The sequence below is a fragment of the Ischnura elegans genome, chromosome 1, assembly GCF_921293095.1.
Source record: "Ischnura elegans chromosome 1, ioIscEleg1.1, whole genome shotgun sequence".
Classification (NCBI taxonomy): Eukaryota; Metazoa; Arthropoda; class Insecta; order Odonata; family Coenagrionidae; genus Ischnura; species Ischnura elegans.
In genome coordinates, this window is record NC_060246.1 from 80,824,131 (window position 1) to 80,847,449 (window position 23,319).

At 37.6% G+C, this 23,319-nt stretch overlaps 1 protein-coding gene across 1 annotated transcript in view; it reads right to left on the reverse strand.

Moving 5' to 3' along the window:
- The window catches only part of LOC124164210 (alpha-tocopherol transfer protein-like), a 43,357-nt gene that overhangs the window by 5,956 nt on the left and 14,082 nt on the right, over nucleotides 1–23,319 (reverse strand). The window contains exons 2-7 of the mRNA XM_046541439.1: nucleotides 4,248–4,490; nucleotides 3,695–3,854; nucleotides 2,285–2,346; nucleotides 1,206–1,399; nucleotides 976–1,092; nucleotides 602–695 (exon numbers count right to left, since the gene is read on the reverse strand). Coding sequence (XP_046397395.1) covers nucleotides 602–695; nucleotides 976–1,092; nucleotides 1,206–1,399; nucleotides 2,285–2,346; nucleotides 3,695–3,854; nucleotides 4,248–4,490 — 870 coding nt within the window. The remainder of the gene's footprint in view (nucleotides 1–601; nucleotides 696–975; nucleotides 1,093–1,205; nucleotides 1,400–2,284; nucleotides 2,347–3,694; nucleotides 3,855–4,247; nucleotides 4,491–23,319) is intronic.

The following is a 23,319-nucleotide window of genomic DNA, read 5'->3' on the forward strand; positions in this document are numbered from 1 at the left end:
TTGAACATCACATCAGAAAAGACGATGAAAAATAAAATATGCAACCTAAGTTTTCCAAATTTTTTTTGCTTTTATTTACCGGAGTTTTCCAGCGTTGCGTAAACGCAACATTATGCAAATCATATATTATGCTGAATATTATAATTTTGTCCGAAAATTAATCTTAATTAGGCCATAATTAACCGTAAAATATGAAATAACCGGAATTAAAATCCCTATGTGCAGTCTGGGGATTAATGGGTTAAGGAGCGTGTTAAAGTGTGAATATTGATAGCATTTTAATCTTCAATCTATTGCCGTTAGGGGTGCATATACTCTTGGATAGGGAGTGTAGCTGCAAGTTTTGAAGACAAGCTGGGCATTCAGATTACCTTTTCACCAGTAAGGGTGAAGGAGGTTAGGAGGCATGTCCCGTGCACCTCTTGGCTGAACCCACCTCTGATTGCTATAATGCACATTGATAATTTCATTTCTATTGGATGGGATGGGGAAAGTGAATTGGACTTTGTGATCTCATCCCACATCTCTAGCATCTTGAACCATCACTGCACAGAATTAAAATCTATCCGTGGTGTGTTATAATTTAATATGCACTACTCACCTATCATTTCAGACATTGGAATGGTTCCTCCATACTCTTTGGGAAGTATTTTGGGATCAACAGATTGATGTAGTTCTTCCAATGATGAATGTAGCTGTTAGAAGACATAGAAATTTATTTTTAACTATTAGATTTATTTTAGTCTTCCCCAGTTGCTAGAATCAATAATTAGAGTGTTCTAATGATAGCTAAGTTCATCCATACAGTTTCATGTTTTATTCAGTTATGATTATAATGGGTGGTGAAAACTTGATGAAAATTTGGAATTGCTTTGTTTTAAAAGTGCAGTGTAGCCTAACTTAACAGTTAACAGTTAACAGCTAACCTAACAGTTAACTGCCTTCATCACAATTAAATAATGTTATTATACTTACATAAAACCTATTCCTCATCTTTTCAGAGAACAAGGTCTTGCAAAAGTCATATACCATTCTAAATGCTGGTGGAACATTAAGGAAATGGATTTCTTTGTGGCGCATGGGCACAGCTTGCTAAATTAAGAAAAAATGAATTAAAGGGCATTGGTTAAATTTCAATTATTACAATGAGTGATTACAATACCAGCAATACGGCACGAAAAGACATAAATGAGAATAAATACAACCTCTCCAAGTTTGATGATGGCACCCAGCTCTGAAGGGGACCAGAGAGTCATTTGTGCTGCACAAACGCCTTTCAGGTCAGTGACGTGGTTGAACCCTAGGACTTGATTGTCTTCATCTTCAAGTAAGGTTTCATAAGTAACCAAATGTGCCTTAGCCATATCTGTGTTGTGGTATTTATATGGATCCAGTTTTCCTGTAAAATCAATAGAAATGTGTTTTATGGTTCACAGTTGATGTGGAATCATTGCATGTGCATACCTGCAATGCAGATGTCCCCAAAAAAATGGATGTTTTAATGAATGTCTTTCTGAATCATCTGCTGATGGCTAGATTGTGATTCATCAACATCTACATACTACCCCGCAAGCCGCCCAAAAAGGTTTGCGGCAGGGGATGTTAGGACACCAGCCGTCTACATATAAAAAGCGAATACCCTCTTCTGAAATTATTGGGGGATGCAGTTTTAAGATCACCTCTTCCATGTGATTGTACCAAATGTACCTTCCCTCCCAGAAAATCAAGGGGTGAGAGCAAGAATTTTCCTTAAAGAGCTTTTGTCCTAATAAGGGAGACCCTAGTGCTGCTGTATGCATAGGTGGGATGATTTTGAGTCCATTGGTTATCATTCTTCTCCTTTGTCATTCTTCTCCTTTCCTTCCCTATACTCAGATGATTATAATCATGTCCATAAGCATATATGCTAAGGGACATTTCATAGGCAGCAATTGGATCAGCTGGTGCATTGTTTTTTGAACAAAAGTGATCACCACATGAAATGCGAGCTTATGCATGATGATAAAACAGAGAATTCCTGAAAAGTCCACGATTAATACATTACACTTATAATGCAATGTATTCTCCACGGAAAAGCCTTTCCTTTCAGCAAAGTTTCGGAATGTCAAAAATGCCAGAAAAGTTGTTTGAAGAAGTTTTACATATTTGGTGAAATTTATGAAGATGTATATTTTAAATCACTGAAGTCCCACTTTTATAAAAATTTGGAAGACTATTTTAATTCCTCTCTCTAGATATTATAAATAGGGATTTATAGTGTATTACATTGAAAATCAATGCTCACCTGCATTAGCAAATATCACCCTTCGTCCCAGCTTATCTCTTTGGGGTAGAGCAAAGAGGTATCTGGAATAAAAATTCACCGTAATCATGTACACTGTGTGGTGCAAAAGTTTTCAGGGTATTATTAAGTACCTATGCTTTTCTTATTTGGAGATAATTTTTTCTGGCATGTGCCTATGCATGCATAGGTGGATTTAGGGGGGGGCACGGGGGTACGTGCCCCCCTCTCACCCCCCCCTCTCCCCGATACTTAAAAAAAAGATAGAATTTTGTGTATGGTTATCATTTCGTTCGTTTTGTTTTGTGTATTACAGAGCACCAATCATTTAATTTCATATTAATAACTTTCATATTAAAATAAAGAGAATATTTCGTACAGTACCTAGTGGTTGTATCTCATTTTTAACCCCAAGTATGACATCTCAAAGATCGTTTGCCAGTCACACCCTTGTGCCCACCCACAAAAAAAATCCTGCATCTGCCACTGTATGTATACATAGGCTGGATATTAGGTAATTAGGTAAAACAATAATGGGCAAGTACTGCCTTCCAGTCTTTCTAATGCTAACCTTCAGTAGGAATTGCAATAAAAATGTCTATTCACAATCCAGGGGATCTATCTTATGTTGCTGTACAAAGTTTGTAATATAATTATTCATGTTTAATACATCCTGATTTAACTGAGAAAATTTTTTTTGGATCTATTAAGGTTAAACCATTATTTATGTGTTTGTTTGTTACCAGTGCAGTGAAATATGGGCAATGACAAAAAATCTCATTCTAAATTTCTATCAAGTATTAGAATTTGTTTCCTGAAAGTTCATAGTATAAAATTCTTATTAATTTCTACTTTTATTAAATCATAATTTTTGCACATATAATCAAGCAAGCTGTAAACATAAATACATAGCTGTGTTTTGCTCAAATTTCCAAATGTTTCCAATGATTACTACCTCAACAGTAAGGAGGCCATTAAATGCTCATCAAAATATTTCTGGTGGAATTATAATGATGAAATAGTTGTACAAAAATATTCTCCCCCTGGGAAAAAACTTTCTTAATCCTATCATTGTTATCATTGCAATTCCAATTACCCATGCACATTCTATCACGTAGGTATATCAACAAGACATTTTGATGCTATTTGTTATTGATTCAGTGATCAGAACTGAAAGTTCTCCAAAATTTTTGGAAATAAGTCTCATGCATACCATGTCCTAATGAACTCTGAGGTATATCTCCTCCTTTGAAATTATTCCACCCACTCTCCAGAAAATTTTCCTAGGCATGGTTTTGTGCAATTTAGATCAAATTCAAATAATAGGATTAATTAATATGCTTATTTACCCTTAATTTTTAAAATCTAACTCATTGTATCTTATATTGATCATTATTCTTTATCATTACATACCCGCTCTTGAGAAGTTCATATACCGGTGGCTCCAGGTAATCCAATTGTCTGCAATAATGTGAATAAATATTTCGGAAGTGCAGGTATTTTAAAATTGTCTGTTGAGCCAATGGAACACTGAACTTCTTAACTCTCAGAAACCTGAGAATGAAGGCATCATCTGAAAGAGGCAAAATCAATTAACTTAAGATATAGTATATCTGGCCTCTCGCATCTAGCATTGAGTTATTTACTAAATACAGTGTCAGAATGTTGAACTAGTATGACCTTGATTAAATGAGAATTGAGATTTTTTAGATGGCCATTTCATGTAAAAATTGTTTCTGGTTTAAACTGCTCATATATGCGTGATGCTATAGCGTCAACGTTCACCCTACCATGGTAGTGGATTAATTTTCTGCCATCATCTGATGTGTTGCAAAATACAATGGGGTGAGTATTTGGGACACAAGGGCAAATGATTTATGCTAAATCAATTTATGTTTATATACTTTTGTTTATATAAATGTTAACTCTAATCCAACAAGTTCTAAAATTATAATTGAGTTAGTACCAAGTCTTCCATTTTTGATGTCCTGGCTTTTCTGAAGCCACTCCTTCATCAATTGCAGGGCTTGTTCGCGTGATACTCGATCTTCCCTCAGCTCCTTTTTAGCCACAGCAATGACTGCCTCGCGCAGGGAAGGATAACCCGCTACCATCATTATGCCTCCATCACCACCGCCTCCTTCTTGACCATCATCTGCTACCCAAGGGCGGGCGGACACCAAACCCCTGACTGCCATTTTGTGGTCGCCTGTTCAATGGAGAAGAGGAAAATATCATTGAGAGTTTGTCCAATATTTGTGCAAATAGGAGCACGTTTAACCCTCTCCTGCTGGTGCCCATGAGAGGAAAACGTTTTCCGTACTACAAATAAGAATGTTTTAAACCCCTCTTTACAGAGCTCTTTTTTGTGGTGGAGTTGTATTCTGGTCCCTGTGATTTGGGACCCAACTATTTGGGGCACCTGACCACTACTCCGGCCACTGGGCTAGACCCTCAAACCCTTTCTTAGCATGAGTCAACGGTCAACTTATTGCGTTACCAGTGTTTTTTGTAAACCAAATATTGCATTTGATTTTCAATAATTTTCCCTTCTTTAAGAATTACTAAAAAAATTTTAAGCATTGTGGAATTTTAAATGGATTTCTAGCGTTGATAACAACAAAGTTAGTAAACACAAGGTACTAAGACTATAATTCTAGAAGTCCGTTTGTAACACTAAACTATTGTTTAAAGATTACTTACTCACAGACCAAAATGAAGAATTCATTTCAATGTGCAAAATATTTATAGAATACAAAAAAATGCATCATTGCAAAAACAATCAACTATATAACCACTTCACAATGGATTCCTGCAGCGAGGATGATCATAAGTCAGTGGGAGGGTCGGGCTTAATTAATTGCCAAGGAGTGGGCCTAAAGTCTTGCTAAGCAGGGTCTCAGGCTGCGCCTGAATGCATCTGACAATTACTGCCTCAGTGGTCACTTCCCTTCACCCACGTCGGCTACAGCCGACGCCTGTTTGCTAGTTTGAGTGATGCCTGATTAAGACTCTTTAGAATAGGTTGCCACTCAAACTCCCACAAAGCTATAATTTTTTCTCAAAACTTAATATAATATGGATGGAAATCTATCCCCTCTATAGTGTTTTATTTTTAGTAGAGCTGGTAGAGAGTAGGTAATATTTGGGTATTCCCGGCGTGACTTATTGTTCCCCTAAAGCCATTCCTGGTGGATGACCAGATTAGATATGTACATATATGCACGTGTACAAACATAAATCAGGGAAAGAAGGCTTTCCTCTAAACCCACACATCAGAAAGGCAGGCCAAGATGTGAAGCAAATCTCCCACGATATATCTTATTTTGCATAAATGCACTAACAATGACTTCCCAAGATAGCCTCTCTTTAAGTTAACAAGGGTTTCACCCCTCTCCTGGTTTTGCAACCCCCTCAAATCTTATGACTGAACCTTAACCAAAAATAGACTACTCAATTCCCTCTTTACTTTAACGTTTGGTGCATATTCCTCTTAATTTATTAAAATGGTTCATCTCTTCGTCCATTTTTTCAGTTATTTTGCTATCTATCGTAATGCTTTTAATTTCCTCCAATATAGTTTTTAAAAGCCCCCAAAAATATCAATGGCCCACAGAGAGCCATCGCAAACACCTAGGGCACTTCTGGGCTAACTGGGAGTTACCTGTAATCTATTAATCTACTCATCATATATTCACGACTCTCGGACTAGAGAAAATCAGGCGCATCAGTCAGTTAGAAGTGATTAAAACGTAACCATGAAACTTTTTCTCTTGGATTGTAATAGATAGGGATAAGGGGAAATTTCCACCTGGATCTCTCTCGGGGCAGGCGGGGGTACGATTCAAACGATAGCCACGAGCAAAAGGTTTCAGTAAGCGCAATTGCATAATGGCTATGAGCAGGCGTGCAGCTGGGAGTAGGGTGGTTTCCTATTATTTGTTTTTTGCCTAAATCGAAAGATTATCACTCCTGGAGTACTTATTTCACGCTTTTAGATTTTTAAATGACGATATCTATTTTTCGCGATAAAATGAAAAGTGAAAATTTTCAAGCGCGCGAAAACGCGACGGGTAAGTATGAATGCCGGGAAAACTCCGCGTGACGTCATTCTGGTTCCCGCTGCCGCAAGTGAGGTGACCTTGGGGCGAGGCTCTGAGCGCTGATACGACGCAGGATGCTAGCAGGTAGCAGAGTACCATGCTAGCTGGTAGCGCTTGGCTTAAATAAGGATTATTAATACCTTATCAAACGAAGAAAACTTTCCGACCTTAGCCAGTTTTAATAGGTGATTATTAAGACATGTTTCCCTGAGCTCTGTGCCTCATGAATGCATTGGTAATCTAAGACGATGTAAAACTCCTATATACTCGTATAGAAACTAGGTCCCTGTGACGTCACGTGGAGTGGTATGGCATGGGCGCCAATCTGGCCTTTTCCAAATGAGGGTAAAATTGACCATTGCCATTCGTCTAAACCGGTATTTCTAAAACCAAATAATTTGTATATTATGAATACACTAGTGGTGGGTAACGAATCGCATTCAATGCCTTTCGTTTTCTTTGATGAAGGAAACTACCCTATTATGGCTAGGGGGGTTTTAGGAGCAACTAATATCGGGGGATATGGAATACGGGAGGTGCGGGCGCCTTCCCCCAGAAATTTTTTATAAAAATGGTTCAAAATTATGAGTTTTACGGCTTTCTGAGGGATTTTTATTCATCCTTACAATATTCTATAATTAATATTTATCCAATTATGTAAAATGGATTTAATTTTATAATTTCTCTTGAGTTCTGGGGGGTTTATCCCCCAAAACCCTCCCCTCGCTGCGCCACTGACTACGAGCAGCCTTGGTTTGTGACCTCTTCAAACGATTGACAACACGAAACGTCACGCGGATTTCAATATAGAGTCGTTAAAGAGGGGCACTAACTAACCATTCAAGCGAGCAAACAATAGAAAGAGTGCATGAAAGATAAATATTTATCCTCTGCATTGCACATTTTCCGCGAAACTAACTTATGAGGATGTCAAGTGACGCAACGCCTCAGCCGTTTCGCTGAGCGAGAGAAAAAAAGGAAAGCGGACTCCCCGACGACATCATGCTGCGCTGCGTTTGGATTCCCCTGGATATAGTGAGCGGCTCGGGTTAATGTGGTCACACGAAACGGAGCGCGTCTTGTAGATACATTTTCCAATCTTACTCGAAGGATCGTTTATCGAGCCATTTGACTCTCTTGTTGCGCAATGTCGCTCTGGAAGCGAGTCTACACAGGTTAGCTTAGCTCTCGAGCTAAAGGTTAGACGGACTTTTGGGGGGATCGAGCGCTTTTCCGCTCGTTATTTAGCGGTGATTGGGAAAGGTCATCCGTGATTTGAGTGTTTTTATCGAGCCGACGAAATATTTTCCGCCACGTCCGTTATTGAAACAAATATCTGCTTCCGTCATTCAACGTAAGCTTTCATATAATGCATCATTTGCGGCTGTGTCATAATAAGAATCTCCCCTCAGGCAACGGGGGTTTAATAGTTTTAAATATTGTTTTATTTCTCTGAGGCGTTGTAGGGGGATCTATCCTCCTCATCCCCTCCATAGTCTCACCGCTGATTTGTGGTAGTGCTTCGCAATTAGAAGAATACCAACAATGTACAGGTAGGCCTTGGGAGATTAAGAAGGGGGGTGGTCGTCCCTCCGCAATTTCTGGAAAAATGGAAAATATGTCAATTCTAATTAATAACTAAAATCCACTTTACTACGCATATCAGGCATCAGACTTCCTATCGCTGAGAGATATTTGATACCACCAAGGCGCCACGGAAAGTAATCCACTCCCGAAACATCGAACTTCATCTACCACTTAAATTACAAACTGACATTGTGGAAATATACATTTGGCCATTTTTTTCTATTTTTTCGTGTCAAGACATGCGGGAACGTAAGCATCATCCGACAGTGCTCTCACCGACGCCATCGATGTCCTCCGGGAGGAAATTTGCGCTGATGAGGGCAAAGATGACATTAGCGTCGATGTTGCGCTTGCGTTGAGGTAATTTGGAAAAAGAGCCTCTTTTTTCAAGTATTTGGGAAGCTTATTTTAGCGATTAAAATTTCAACTGTCACTTCAAGGGCCATCAGACCTGAGTAATTAAGAAATGATCTCATTTGCCTCATGCTTATAACAATCTCTATAAAGTGCTCTTATAGCTCTATCTCTAAACTTAACAAACTCTTTCATTTTCTTACATTACCATTAATGACATTGCGAACGAAATTGCATGGTGATTATATTGTGAAGTATTCATTTTTACATTTAGAAATTCCCCTAGTGAATTTTATGATAACTGACTTAATTTACTTATATAATTTTTCTATCCAGCATATTTGCATATGTACAATATATATCCGCAATAAGTAATAGAGCAGGACAAAAGAAAATTACATTCTTATTTATTGAAAGTTGATGTATAACTAATTAAAAATTTTCAACAGGAAACCTAAGTATGTTATAAAAATATTATATATGTTTTATGAGGTCGAATTCTCATTCCGACAAGCGAACGATTTTCGCTCCATGTTTACGCATAGTTGCGTTGCATAATGCGGTCGCAACGACCAGCTGAGGGTCAGTCAGCAAACGCTCGAAGTTAACCTATTTTCGAGGAAGACGTCATGTCAGCGAACACGTCGAGGTGGTGTCGAAAATTGAAGCTCTTGGATTACGTAAGAAAAGCTGCGTCGAATATGCGCGCCCACCGAGGGAAGCAAATTCTTCCTATTCGTAGGCTAAAGCACAGGCTGGAAGGAGGAAGTCGCTTCCTTGAGAGGTTGTCGAAGGTCGCGGGTGTTCAACACGGTCTCTATCTCGACCCGAGAACCTCTCACCACTCCCACTGACTCCGACGAGGAGGTTTTGACTAGCTAATACCCCGAGAGGAATGGCAAATAACGGAAATAGTCCGCAGATCCTTGTAGATTCAGGGACGCATGGGTAAACGCAGAGATGGCTTGTGCGAAAGTCTGGTATCCGGGTAGTAAGCAAAGCCGTTTCGCGTATAGGAGAGTTAACCTGTCACCTCGGGTTATAATTTGTGATTAATGTGTTGCCTATTTGACGTGGAGCTCATACATGCTGGTAGTCCCTCGAAAAATCGCCGTTTCTTATGCTCTGTCCGAACGGAAAAGGAATTGGCACAAGACCTGTGAATGAACAAGGAACAAGTAAATAATAAATCTATTTTAATTTATCCATGATATTATGATGAATTCCTCTGCCAATGGTATATATAAATCAATCTTGTACTGATAAAATACCAATAAAAGTTCAAGGCGCTGTTGAGGAAAAAATCACGTTGTATACCGATCACAGGCGATGGGAAATAAATTGTAGTGATGTATATTTCGCGGATGATACTACTTTTTAACGTTTTAAAAAGAGTGCATAATTAGTATATATACTACACGAAGGCATTTTCCAATATAGGTATCACTTGGTGAATTGTAAGAGCCGATGCAAACATTATTTCGGGGGAGAATACAATTTTAATTAAATGGTTCAACGCTTCGGGTTGCTGGTATTTCATGCGAGAGCTTTAAATATCGATAATTTCTAGGAATAATATAAAAGAAATTCCAAGCCCAACTTTAGTTAGTGGCCAAATATCCGTGATAGAGAAAATTATTTGGGATTAATTGCGGGGTAAGGAAAAAATAGCCCTGGTTATAGACGAAACTGACGAAGCAGCTAGGTGGAATAATATTGTTGCTGTCTCGCCAGAAGTTAAACAGCTTTTTTTCTTTCGCATAATAAACAGCCCATTATGGACGGAGAGGAAAAGGAATGGCGAAATGCTGGATAAAGTTGGCGAGGAGATGCAGCTTTTAGATGAGATACGGAGGAGACAGAAGGTATGGATGGGAGGAGTACTTAGCGGGGAGGGGATGATGAAGATTGTGTTAGAGGGTAGAATGTTAGTGAAACGAGGGAGGCGAAGGAAAAGAATAGGATTTTTATATAGATTGAAAGGGAGTAGGCCTTACAGGGAATTGAAGAAGGCAGTGCTGGAAAGAAATGGAGGCTCCCAGATCACTTTTTTAGTACTCCATGGAAACCAACCTTAATAGGTAGAATACTATAATAATAATAGTATTTAGTACCTACACGCATAAAATCACCAAAAATTATAATTTGCTCCTTCGGAAATGGTAGAGATAGCGATCGAACAATGAACAGCAGGGACCTGAAAATAAACTACCTTTCATTCGTATTTTAATATCTAGAGTGCTTCAAAATAGTCATAGAAATTGAGTTATCAATAGCTATCTGGACCTATATTAGGAAACAACTAGTCATCCGTGAATTTTACGGAGACAATTCTTAGGTGCGCTGAATTGCGATAATTTTAGGGTGGGAAAAAATCATTTGTCTTGACGCTAACTTGGGTGATTTTGGTTCGTGGCCAAGTAAATGCGAGTGATGATTCGGAGCATAGATTTATTCGGTTCCCCATTCCGATTTCATTTTCCGCTTCCATCTTTCGTTTCCAACTCATAAATTTAAAGTTTTGTTCCGCTCATTCTTGCCTTAACGCATAGATTTTTAAAATCGCAACTCATTCATGCGGGGATTCATTGCTCGTACGCTGATGAGTTACTGTGGAAATTATCGTGGTATAAATCTTTCAAAATAAACAATAGGACCCTGAAATTTGTAGGAAGCCTTTTTATTTAAAAAACTAATATATAAGTTATTAAAATATTGTAAACTTTATAGTATAGTTCGCAAAAACATATTTCTCTACAATGACGTTCGGCCTTTCAATGGCTTTGGTTCAACCATGGAATTTTTTCTCTTTTCAAATACAACTTGGACTTCATGAGGCCTCAGTGAGGATGTCAGTTCGCCAGACGCCTCACCTACCCGAGGACGGCTATAACTGCGTCGAAAGTTGAAGTACATCGTTTCTCTTCTATTTTCTTTACACCTAGTCGCCCCTTCGATACCTTATTAATTAGTATATTTGAAGTAAACATTTCGCTTTCTCTTCAAACTGTATATACACGTCGACCAATATGTAGAATCACCAATGACGTCCACAGTAAATGCGTAAATATAATCCTCGTGGGCTCGAATTTTTGTACCTCAGACCTTGAAATTTTTTCCCACGAAAATCTCTCTCGGTCAGATGCGAATAGCCTCAGAAAGCATATGGCACCCTGAGGCAGTGTCAAGGACGTTCGCAAAATATGCCGACGTCATTCTCCGCCAACCAACAGATCCTTCTACTTCCTCGAGACTCCAAGAGAAATGGATTGACTCTGTAATCGTTTTAAAATTGCCTCTCGGTGCATCACGTACTATCATTATTCAATTGAAACCCGTTGCTTCGATAAATGTATGCGAGGAAATCATATATTATTTCTCCATCTAATTGGCCCTTATTCTTGTTGGTCTGGTAAATGAGATCTGTAGTTAATGAGGTTGCCTGATTGCGCTAAATAAATACAAGAATCACACTGCTACACTTTTTATTCCATTTGCGCCTAATTTATTACTTCATTACTTATGGAAGAGGTTTAACCCTTACCAGAGGTTGTTGTGGCCATTAAACGATTGCTTTGATGCATGAAGTTGTGATAATGATGGGTACAAGCTGTAATGAATGCGTATTCAGCCTGAATGATGGTATTTACCTCGAACGGCTAACGAATGATACCCCGATGAAAATAAACGCCTAATTCGTGAATAAAGAATGTAAAGTGAGCTTGACAATATAGTGAATGAACTTATTTTGGCTTTTAATACAGGCGAGACTCCTGTTCTACATTTCATTGGCATTTCTTGATTTCTTTAATATAGTCCCTATTGCATTGAACGCCAACTTTGTCCTCTTGCTGAATTAATAATTCCTACCCTGGTGAATGAATGAAAAACTAACGCTACCAAATGATATCACTCACTGAGAAACTTTTGGGATAGAAATTTTGAGAAACTAGTTCACCGACTTCAACCCGTAAAGACGGTGCCATATCAGGACCAACTGTCCAGGCGGCAAAGCCTATTACGGCACCTCTCAGGAGGTCAACAACTTCGATTTATTTGCTATCCAGTCCGTGGAAAACCAACGGTCAATATATTTCAGAAAAGGTCGGGAATCTTCTTTGTGGCGAGTGCGCAAATATAGTAATTCTGGTGAGACTAACTCTAAATCCGATATCATAGAAAGTGGGCCAGAAAACCGTTCATCTTTTTACCTGGCCTTTATTTCGTCTTTCATGGAACAATGTCACAATTTTACCCCGAAGATGTTATTTTCTATTTTTCGTGACGCCTTTTTGAAAATTATTCAAATTTCTGCATGAAAGAATGAAGATATTTGAAATACAACATAGAAAAAGTTTAATATTTAATATCTTTATTACGCATTCTGAATTTAGTATTAAGCAAAATTTTCTATTGTATCGGTGTTTTAGTCTGCCTGATTTTTATTCATTTGCGATTCTTTTCCTTTCCAAGAAAACACGCAAGCTGGGGATATATGCATATCCGGTGGTAACCCAAATTGGATATGTAGTCCATCTATTATCCATCAGCTTGGCTATGAGAGAGATTCTGTGTCGGTTCTGTCTTAAAACCGATAAAAATTTCCTGAATTTATATTTATTTTTATGAATAATGAATATTTCAATTAAAATTGATACCCTTTAATGATAGTTCTAATGATATTACCCTTTTCTTAGGAAGGAAGAATGTACCGTCGTCAAATGTGTTAGCTAATATTTTGTAATCTTCTGCTGCTTCATCTTCACGGCGTTATTAGAGATCTGTCACTTTACATTGAAAAAAATCGACACGTATTACTGTGTGGCTAAATACGGGCGGACAAGTCATGAGACTGTGGTGGGCATGGGCAAGTTGTTTGCGCAAACAGACCGCCTGTTAACCCCAGCCAACTGTGAAGGAAAGTCAAGGGAGAAGGGGGAGGCCGGTCGTCGGCTGTTTCGAATCCGGTCGGAATTTCTCATTCGGAATCGATCACCGTTTCCGACGGTGTGCACACGAAAAACCCGGATCCAGGCCATGTCATACTCGTGAACGACCAGTTTGTCCAAAGTGGTGGTAAAAAAAAACAGTATCTCACTCTTTGCGATCACTCGTGGCCCCGCTAGTCCTTACGCGTCTTGTGGGAGGAGGAGGTCATATTCTTTAGTTATTCCTCCTTGCCCCCGGGGTGTGGTCTCAAGTGCATTTCGCGTGAAGCATTAGAGGGTTGGCGATTCTTAAAATCGCGTTTGAGAGAAAAATGCCTCGTCAACGAGTGATGGGGAAGAAGAGAATCGGATTCATGAGTGGAATGAGAGGGAATAGTACTTAGGAAAATAAAACTCACTTGTGCATTTCACACCAATACATCATTGCTGACTATTTTCTCGACTATGTCACTACCAAGAAGCAAACTGATGAAAGTCCATTCCCAAAATACCTTTTCATGAGGAGGGGAAGAGAACCTTCTAATTCAGTGAATGGATAAAGGGGAAAAGTGAGAAAAGTGGTGGGAGAGATCTCCCCTGTGAGTTTCCGGAGACTTCACCCGGGAGTTGAACCTGATACCCTTACGTGATCGCTTGTTTCGAGTCCTTATGCTGTAGCCTTTAACATATATTCCTTCCGTCATTTTTTCCTCTGCCTCACCTCGCTTTTTCCGTGAAAATATGCTCCAACTCTCAGTTTCGCATTCGTTGACGATGGGTGTCGCGATGTGTGCCAAAGCGTCACGGCCTGAAGTTCGAGCTGTGAACCGTAATATTAGTGTGTCAGAAACCGCATCAGGCACAGAAAAGAAATCGGCACTGCGTGACATTTCTATATTCCCACTCTCTTAAACCAATATGTCCGATGCTCATAGGTGGGTGAAGGTGACATTTTTAGGTGGTGACAAGAGAAAGTTGACATATTTGAATAAAGATCACATTATCTTGATATTTACCGAGTTTTGGAGATCGCACCTCTATATAAGGACCGAAGTTTAGAAAACGCATTGAGATAATTGATAAATTTATATGTGAAAATACTCGATGAAAAATTCATGCCAATACGTCAAGATCCAAGTGCTAGTCAGAATCTTCACAGGGTAAACATCTAAGAGAGCTTTATTTTAAGGCAAACCTCGTCAAGGGTTTTTGAAAGCATTACTTTATCGATTTATCACTAATACTGTAAATGACAGACTCCAAAGTAATTAGATATCGAGAAAAGTTCCATTATCTTCACTACCGAATTTTCAAAGTAGGGGGATTTCATCTCAAATCAGGCAGAGGGGTGTCAGGTGACCATCGCCGATTTCTCTGAAATTTATATATGTGTAAGCAGTATCCTTATGATGAATAATGATGCCTTTATTTCAGCTCAGAACTGAACCGTCATAAAGTTACCGTCCTTTGAACATTGCAGTGTCAGGCCTCAGAGTAAAAACTGAAAAATCACATAAATGCTGATTACTACGGAACCATGGCCCGTAAAGCAGTGGTTATTATTTCATTTTAAAGAGAATTTATTTATGCACATTCAGGCATAATTTGAAAGTCGTTTGAAGCAATAATAAACAAATAGGACTTGTTTAAACAATAAAAATTAGTCATTATTTAACAATTTATTACTAAAAAAGGCCACCTTTTATTTTCTTTAAAATTTATCAGTGGGTAGTTCAAATGTTCTGCTTTCATTTAAAAAAATAAAAAAAGGTAGTATTTTTATACTTTTTGTTTTAAGGCATGTCAAAGTTAGGCATGTTTTCGACTCTTTTACACCAAGATTGCATACCTTCAAGGGGGGGGAAAATGAAGTTTCATTCTTCTTAGCATTCATAATAGTGAAAAGTTCATATCTGAATGATTGGTTACATCTATTGAGTGAAAGTAAGTTCAATTTTGTTTACTTCCATGGCATCCAATGTGTGCAAACACCCACTGCTACTGGCTGGAAACGATGAATGAGTCGCAATTTGCACAGAGTATTTTTCAATGGCACTTCACATAAGTCTTCTACTTTGGCCATGTGGATCATTTTGATGGACCATGTGGATGCATAAACGAGACACTAATGTCATTCTCTTCTAAAGACACTGCAGTGATTTTAAAAATTCACCAGGTTTTTCGGAAACACACAAGGAAGTCATTCATGGTGGTATTTTGAGTACTGTACGTCTTTATATCTGGATTTGTTAGTGTCACAGCCTGTTTGATTGTGTGGATTACAGAGCGAGCGATAGTTGTCCCGTGTCTGTTAACTACCAACACATGAAAGTGTTGATGCCATGTACAGGTGCTCCTTTCACCCAATCATTTTTTTGTATAAATTGAGCTAGTTAACGTGTGTATAATGGAAGTTTCATATTAGGCAAGAATTTACTTGCTGAAAGAAACTGATAAATGTCGAACATGTATTTCAAGACTCTGAAAAAGCGAGAGTGAAATGTCTATGAGTGGCCATGTTCAAAATGTATCATTCTTTTCCACAAGTTAATCTAAACTACATAATATGGCTGCTTTTCCAGTTTCAACCAAACATACAATTGATATATCATGCAGAGCTAAAAAAAAACAACTGGGAATATGGGCCAATCTGATGTATACTGTTGGCATCCTCTTCCTCATAGTGCTCAAACAACATTATGCTCTCATTTTACTTGGATGATTATAAAGATTGTTCTTGTGTAACTCCTAATCAGCAAGATGCGTTCACTGCCATTGAGAATCATTCAGACAAATTCATTGCTGAAGTTATGATTGAAACAAGAAAGGTGTGTATCACCAATATATCCGTAAAATAGAAAGGGAAGATATTCAAAAAGAGAAGTTGGTAACACTAATTTTGGAGGCATTGGTGCTTCATTTTGACTTTTCCGAGAATTGGAGTGTGTTTCTTCAAGATTAAGTACAACCCTATCACTGGCAAAAAGTACAGGTATCAATATTTACCTGTGTGGTATATAATAACTAAGGTATGCAGGCGCTTCAGATGATTTCTCACATGACACTGCACATTCTTTTCTTCAGATGAATGAAATCGAAGAACAATAGTGTAAAAATATATCATATGAAGAAATAAAGCATGCATATTTTATTAAAGTCAGCCGCTAATTTAAAAAAAAAACAGATTTCAGATATTTGACTTGGGGAAAGGTGTTAACAGGAAGGAAGTCATAGGTGGCTGTTCAGTGCAACTGGACATGAATAGGGGCCATCTGATAGAGTATATCCTTGCCTAATATCAAACTTTTGCATTTAACACATGTTAAACTAACCGAATAGAGTAATTTCCTTCATCAAATAAAACGGAAGGCATTGATTGCGATTTGTTACCCACCTTTAGTGTATTGATAATATACAAATTATTTGATTTTTAGAAATCCCTGTTTAGATGAATGTTAATGGTCAATTTTAACCTCATTTGAAAGAGGCCAGATTGGCACCAATGCGATGCCACTCCAAGTGATGTTACAGGGACCTAGATGCTATACGAGTAGATTTAGTAGAGTAGGAGCTTTACATCATCTGAGATTAACAATGTATACGTGAGGCACAGAGCTCCGGGAAACATCCCTTAACAATAACCTATTAAAATTGCCTTTGGTCATAGAGTGTCCTTTGTTTGATAGGGTATTAATAATCCTTATTTAAACCAAGCTAGAAGGGAACTCTATGCTAACGCCATGCTCGGCAGCAAGCAGCCAGAGGTAACACGGGCTTTTCGCAGCATTCATACTTAACCGTTGTGTTTTCGTACGCTTGAAAATTTTCACTTTCGATTTAATCGCAAAAAACAGATATCATCATTTAAAAATCTAAAAGCATGAAATATGTACTGCAGGAGTAATAATCTTTCGATTTAGGCAATAAACAATAATAGGAAACCACCCTATGTAGACAAAAAAATGTTTGGGTGAAAGGAGCACCTGTACATGGCATCAACACTTTCATGTGTTGGTAGTTAACAGACACGGGACAACTATCGCTCGCTCTGTAATCCACACAATCAAACAGGCTGTGACACTAACAAATCCAGATATAAAGACGTACAGTACTCAAAATACCACCATGAATGACTTCCTTGTGTGTTTCCGAAAAACCTGGTGAATTTTTAAAATCACTGCAGTGTCTTTAGAAGAGAATGACATTAGTGTCTCGTTTATGCATCCACATGGTCCATCAAAATGATCCACATGGCCAAAGTAGAAGACTTATGTGAAGTGCCATTGAAAAATACTCTGTGCAAATTGCGACTCATTCATCGTTTCCAGCCAGTAGCAGTGGGTGTTTGCACACATTGGATGCCATGGAAGTAAACAAAATTGAACTTACTTTCACTCAATAGATGTAACCAATCATTCAGATATGAACTTTTCACTATTATGAATGCTAAGAAGAATGAAACTTCATTTTCCCCCCCCTTGAAGGTATGCAATCTTGGTGTAAAAGAGTCGAAAACATGCCTAACTTTGACATGCCTTAAAACAAAAAGTATAAAAATACTACCTTTTTTTATTTTTTTAAATGAAAGCAGAACATTTGAACTACCCACTGATAAATTTTAAAGAAAATAAAAGGTGGCCTTTTTTAGTAATAAATTGTTAAATAATGACTAATTTTTATTGTTTAAACAAGTCCTATTTGTTTATTATTGCTTCAAACGACTTTCAAATTATGCCTGAATGTGCATAAATAAATTCTCTTTAAAATGAAATAATAACCACTGCTTTACGGGCCATGGTTCCGTAGTAATCAGCATTTATGTGATTTTTCAGTTTTTACTCTGAGGCCTGACACTGCAATGTTCAAAGGACGGTAACTTTATGACGGTTCAGTTCTGAGCTGAAATAAAGGCATCATTATTCATCATAAGGATACTGCTTACACATATATAAATTTCAGAGAAATCGGTGATGGTCACCTGACATGATTTTGCACTATCTGCCTGATTTGAGATGAAATGGCCCAGTAATTTAATACTTTTCCTTACTAGCTTCCGAATATTATATAAACGATGCCTACGTGATATTTAAACTGGGAATTATATCTAAATTTAGATGATGCTTATTTCTTGTTTTTTAAAGAGTGAGATTAGATGGGTGAGTAAAGAGTTTTTTTACTGAGTTCTCTCGAATTATTTTTATTCCTAGAACAAAATCCGAGGCATGGAACATCGGTATTCATGAAACCATCTAATGATATCATGGAGGCAAATGATATTGAGGCTATATAACCTTCTTTCATCCTGATCGGAGGCTGACTATTGGAATTTCGGCGAAAGAAGCCTATCAGGTCAGATATATAACGCTTCTCAGATAAATTCACATACCTACCACCTACTTCACCTAAAATTATGCATTCTTTCGCCATTTCATTCATACTAATTCTCAATAAAGAAAAAAATTACCAAAAAGCAGCTTCTCAACGTAGATTTATCGAGTCTCAACGCCAACGTTTCAGCCTCTAAATAAATGTTTCGCTTCCTTTGATCCGGTAAGTAACTGATATCGAGATTATTCAAGAATTACTCGTTTTGTTTGCCTTGAATGGGTGATCCTTAAATTCCAACGTGTATCTAGATTTTTATCTCAGATATTAAAATATCGATTTCGAACGAGAGTATTGGGAGGGTTGTTGGCAGTTTTAGCTCTTTCGATAAACGACTGTCAACGACATAAAGTAGTAAATTAAGCATTTAATGCTGCCGATTAAAGAATAAGCTTCATTTAATGGCAAATAAATGGAGTGTGCATTTAAGATTTGATCATGACAAAAAATCTCACGAATGGAATGTGATTTATGTTAGCATGAAAATGAAAACACATCCTGGATAGCTTTCACCCAAATATGACGACAAGGTTAATGAAAAAGTGCCAAATATGAAGAACTAGATAATTTAAATGCAAGAAAGAAATGGTTGCGCATGACGTTATACTAATCCCTCTCCTCGACGTATGATGACGTATTTACACAAATTTATAATTTATCTAATAATTTTAATTTATTACAGAGTGTATGAAATGAAACCTGATTAACCTGTACGTCAAATGTGAAAAGTTTACTTCGATATTTTCTCAAGTGTAATTTTTGTATTATTGGTACCCAGGCATATGCTGAAATAAAGTCTCATACAATTTCATTGAAAATTTCAAAATCATAGATTAAGTTGTAAATGTTTAAAGTGGTACGTCACCAAATAATGACAAAATACGACCGGTAGAAAGGGAGTGATGCGCCTTCTTAAGGCTTTTCGTTATCTCCCCTTAGTTTCTGGGCTCGAATAGGATTAGCGATCAAAACCACTACAACATGATAAGAGAGCGCGTCCAAGATGAATCACCTGTGGTTTAGCAGAGGTTTTTCCGTGAAATTTTAACTTTTTTAATCGACATGTTAGCTTGCAACAATAGTACGAATCTGGGCTAAGCCTTTGGTTTCATTAACCAAACGTGACCTCGATGGTAGGCAAACATGGCCTTTTAGGTAAATCCACCCTAATATCCACCCACTGGCCCGCTGTGTGTGGACGAGGGATTGTCAGTTCATCATCTAAGTATGGTGATTCCGCGACCGTAAAACGACTGGCGAACTAATATTGCCGAACTAATACTAATATTGCTGTTAACAAAGAATCTGTTTCAGACTACGATTAATATGCATGCGTGTTCTGGCGTAAGTAAATGTTTTCTGAGGAGTACGTCCGAAATCCTCGTTAGAATAAGGTGGTTACACTGCGCGCATTTTCTGACATTACGTTTCTGCTGCACTGCAAAGATCGAAGTATTTGATGAATTATATTATCTTGAAAATCCGCTAATGAAGTTATTTTCGCCGAGAAATATCTCTGATATAATATTTTTTGACTCTCACATCCCATAAACACTTATTTTCCCGGACACAAGACTTAACTATTTATCCTTACCAATTTTGAAATAACTAAATCACTTGAAATTCAAGACACTAATAAATAATAAAACCCCCAAAACAAACGAAAGTCGCGCGAAAAAAGCAAACTTATTTGATCGCTCAACTACTCTGACGACCTCGTGCATGTTCTGATGAGTGAATCGCTGCCAGTGTAAACATTCTCATTGGAAAACAGGCGTTTGTTTGTTCGGACGGTTCGGACAAAGTCGGACGTACTCGTCAGAACTCGCATGCACAGTAACCGTAGCCTTCGTATCTCCGCCTGCATATCAACGCAGGATTCACTGTCACCGGCCTCTAATTTTCAAGTGGAGAGTGCCATGAAAGAAGGAGAAGAGTGAACGTGGAGAGAATTGAGGAGCGATAGATTGACAAAGTTCGCGATAAATCGCAGAACTATGGAAATCCTACCATCTGCCGAGTATATATGAAAACATGGCTTACATGTAGCGCCATATGCAACACAGGGGAAGGAATGCTTCCGCTTGGCCCGATTTAATGCGATGAGTCACTTTGTTAATTAGAAACCTTTAAATGATTTTTATCAAAAATGTTAGTAAAATTTTTATTAATATCTTTGATCAATAGCTTATGTGAAATGATAATTAAATTATGATGAGTTGGCTACTTTCCCTACAATCCACGGTAATCCGCGTACGTTGAAGAGTCAGTTAATTTTTTTGTTGACTTTGAATATAAAGCTAATGCAATGATTCAGCATAGCAATGAAGGCTGGTTGAATGAAGACATGGAATGTTTACGAATTTGTCATTCAAGAGTGGGATGGGAATACGATATGTCGCGTTTGTATTTCAATGAACACAGAATTCATCCAGAATCAAGAGTTCTTAATTTGAAATATGAGAAAATAGGGTGCCTGAATTCAGGAAGTCTTTTTGACCTCGGTTTGATTGCAGGGAAAGGAGCCAATCGCAACATTTTAAGGTATTTGGTCGCAAGAATATTTAGTGGTGTGCTTGCCTATCATTAAAAACACACTCTTGGCTCTACTAACTTATATAATCATATGTTGGTATCCCAGTATCACTCTCCTCCCCCGGCGATCGCGAAATATTACAGAGATTACGTTGAAATTGTGTCACTCGTGCCAAACACGTGGAAGTGCTTAAGCAAATGCAGGCCGCGAAGGAGGCAGGCATTTAGCCATCTATAGGAACCTTACATTTGCGTGGTTACTTTCAAAGTATAGTATTTATCAGCTCATTGAATTGGTTTATATAAAATTTGGAACGAAGTAAAAGTCGTGGAAGAACGATTTAGTGGAAGATAGAGAAGAAAAAGATGGCAGCAGTTGAAAAATCTTTGAAAGGAAGGACTTAATACGCAGTTGAATATTCATGATTAATTTTAATCCGATTTTGACCTAAAATGTCGTTAAGGTCGCCAAATTACATGAAAATTCACTAACCAAACACCCAATATGTCCGACCTGTGCCACGAATAAAATGTGAATATCGTTGTTTTTACTCTGTTATCTTTTTTTATTCTCTGGCATAAAAAATAACTGAGTAATATGTAACTAACATTCATCAAAAAACGGACGAGGAGAAATTGCGAAGGAAATGTTTATACTTAAAGTTTAATTGTGCTTGTTAAAGCGTGTTGATTTGGTGTTTAATAAAAATAGCTATTTTTTAAAAACGAAAAGATGTAAGGCAAAAGATAACTTATGGCTTGAGTAAAGGCAAAAAACCTTCATCGAATCGAAGACTTTCTGCAGCGCAAAACCAATGGAGTGAAGAATTTAAGAATTTTCTGAACCAGTCTCACCAATGCTCGACAACTAGAAACGTGGCTCGCCTAATTAAATCAATCGGCTTGAAAAAAATGAATGGCCACCTTATTTTCTTCCAAAACATAAATCTAAATGACGTGAATTACAGCAATAAAATCTCAACTTCTCTCCGTTAGACTGGAATATTCGATGAGGTTAAAAAAAATTCGATGAGGTCGTATGAGCGGAGTCGTATTATTTCAATATCGACAGTTTCCATGCCTGACGAAAAGGTCTATTCCTATTTTATCGTTTTGTTCTAATTTATTTGAGCTCCCAAAAGTCATCGGCCTATAATTCATAGTTGCAGTCACAATTAATGACTTATTCCATAGGTCCACATGCATTTGTACTTTCGTCTTTCCGTGCTACTAAGCCGCAATCATCAATTAAGTACGTAGAAAAATACCCTCGGAAAGACTTCGAAATATTTCTCCTTCCGTGGTAACTACCATTTTAATGGGATATTACGAAATGGAAGTACTACGTATGACAAAAAATATAATATTCCATTTGTATTCAAATATATTGTAATATTAGATCAAGTTTTCCGTTATCGACCCTCAAATCCTATGGACAGGTTTGGCAACTGAAACTTTCCCTTAATTACCATATTTTTTATCAATTTATTCAATAATCCTCATGAACTATTTTTGCAATTTGACTTTAATATTTCTGGTAGGTTTTCGTCAAGATTACTTGATGAAATCAAGACGTTGTTTATGTCGCTGCGTATGTCTATAAAGTTTGGTTCTTCCACTCATCAAGATTTTTATCAATTCTTTTCTACCCAGTTCCTATACATATTTTGTTCTTGGTAAGTATCCCGTGGGATGTATTTGCTTTTTTTAAGCAGCATTATGCCTTCATTGCTTCCAATTATATCCACTCTATGGTCTTCCATATGGTCTTGGTTTACCTACTTCGCAATTTAATTATAGTTTATTACATATCAGTGTTTATAGTGAGTTGACAATGAATGGTAGCGCTTGTTGAAATTATCTCGTTCACCTATGTGGATGAATTATTTAGAAAAAAAATTCGCTTTGGGTTGTTACTGTTATGACTTCGTTTTACCGTTACTGAATTTATTGATACCAGGTAGACCTGCAAATTAAATCTTACGTCAGTAGACTCATCCACCTCACCGATTATCAGAAAGGACTGATAACGCAGCGTCACTTTGTGGAATATTCATAAATAAATTGTCACGAAAAATAATAAATTTAGCCAAATCCACGCTTGTTTATTTTCCGACCAAAGCTTCGATAATTTCGCTTTAGGGTT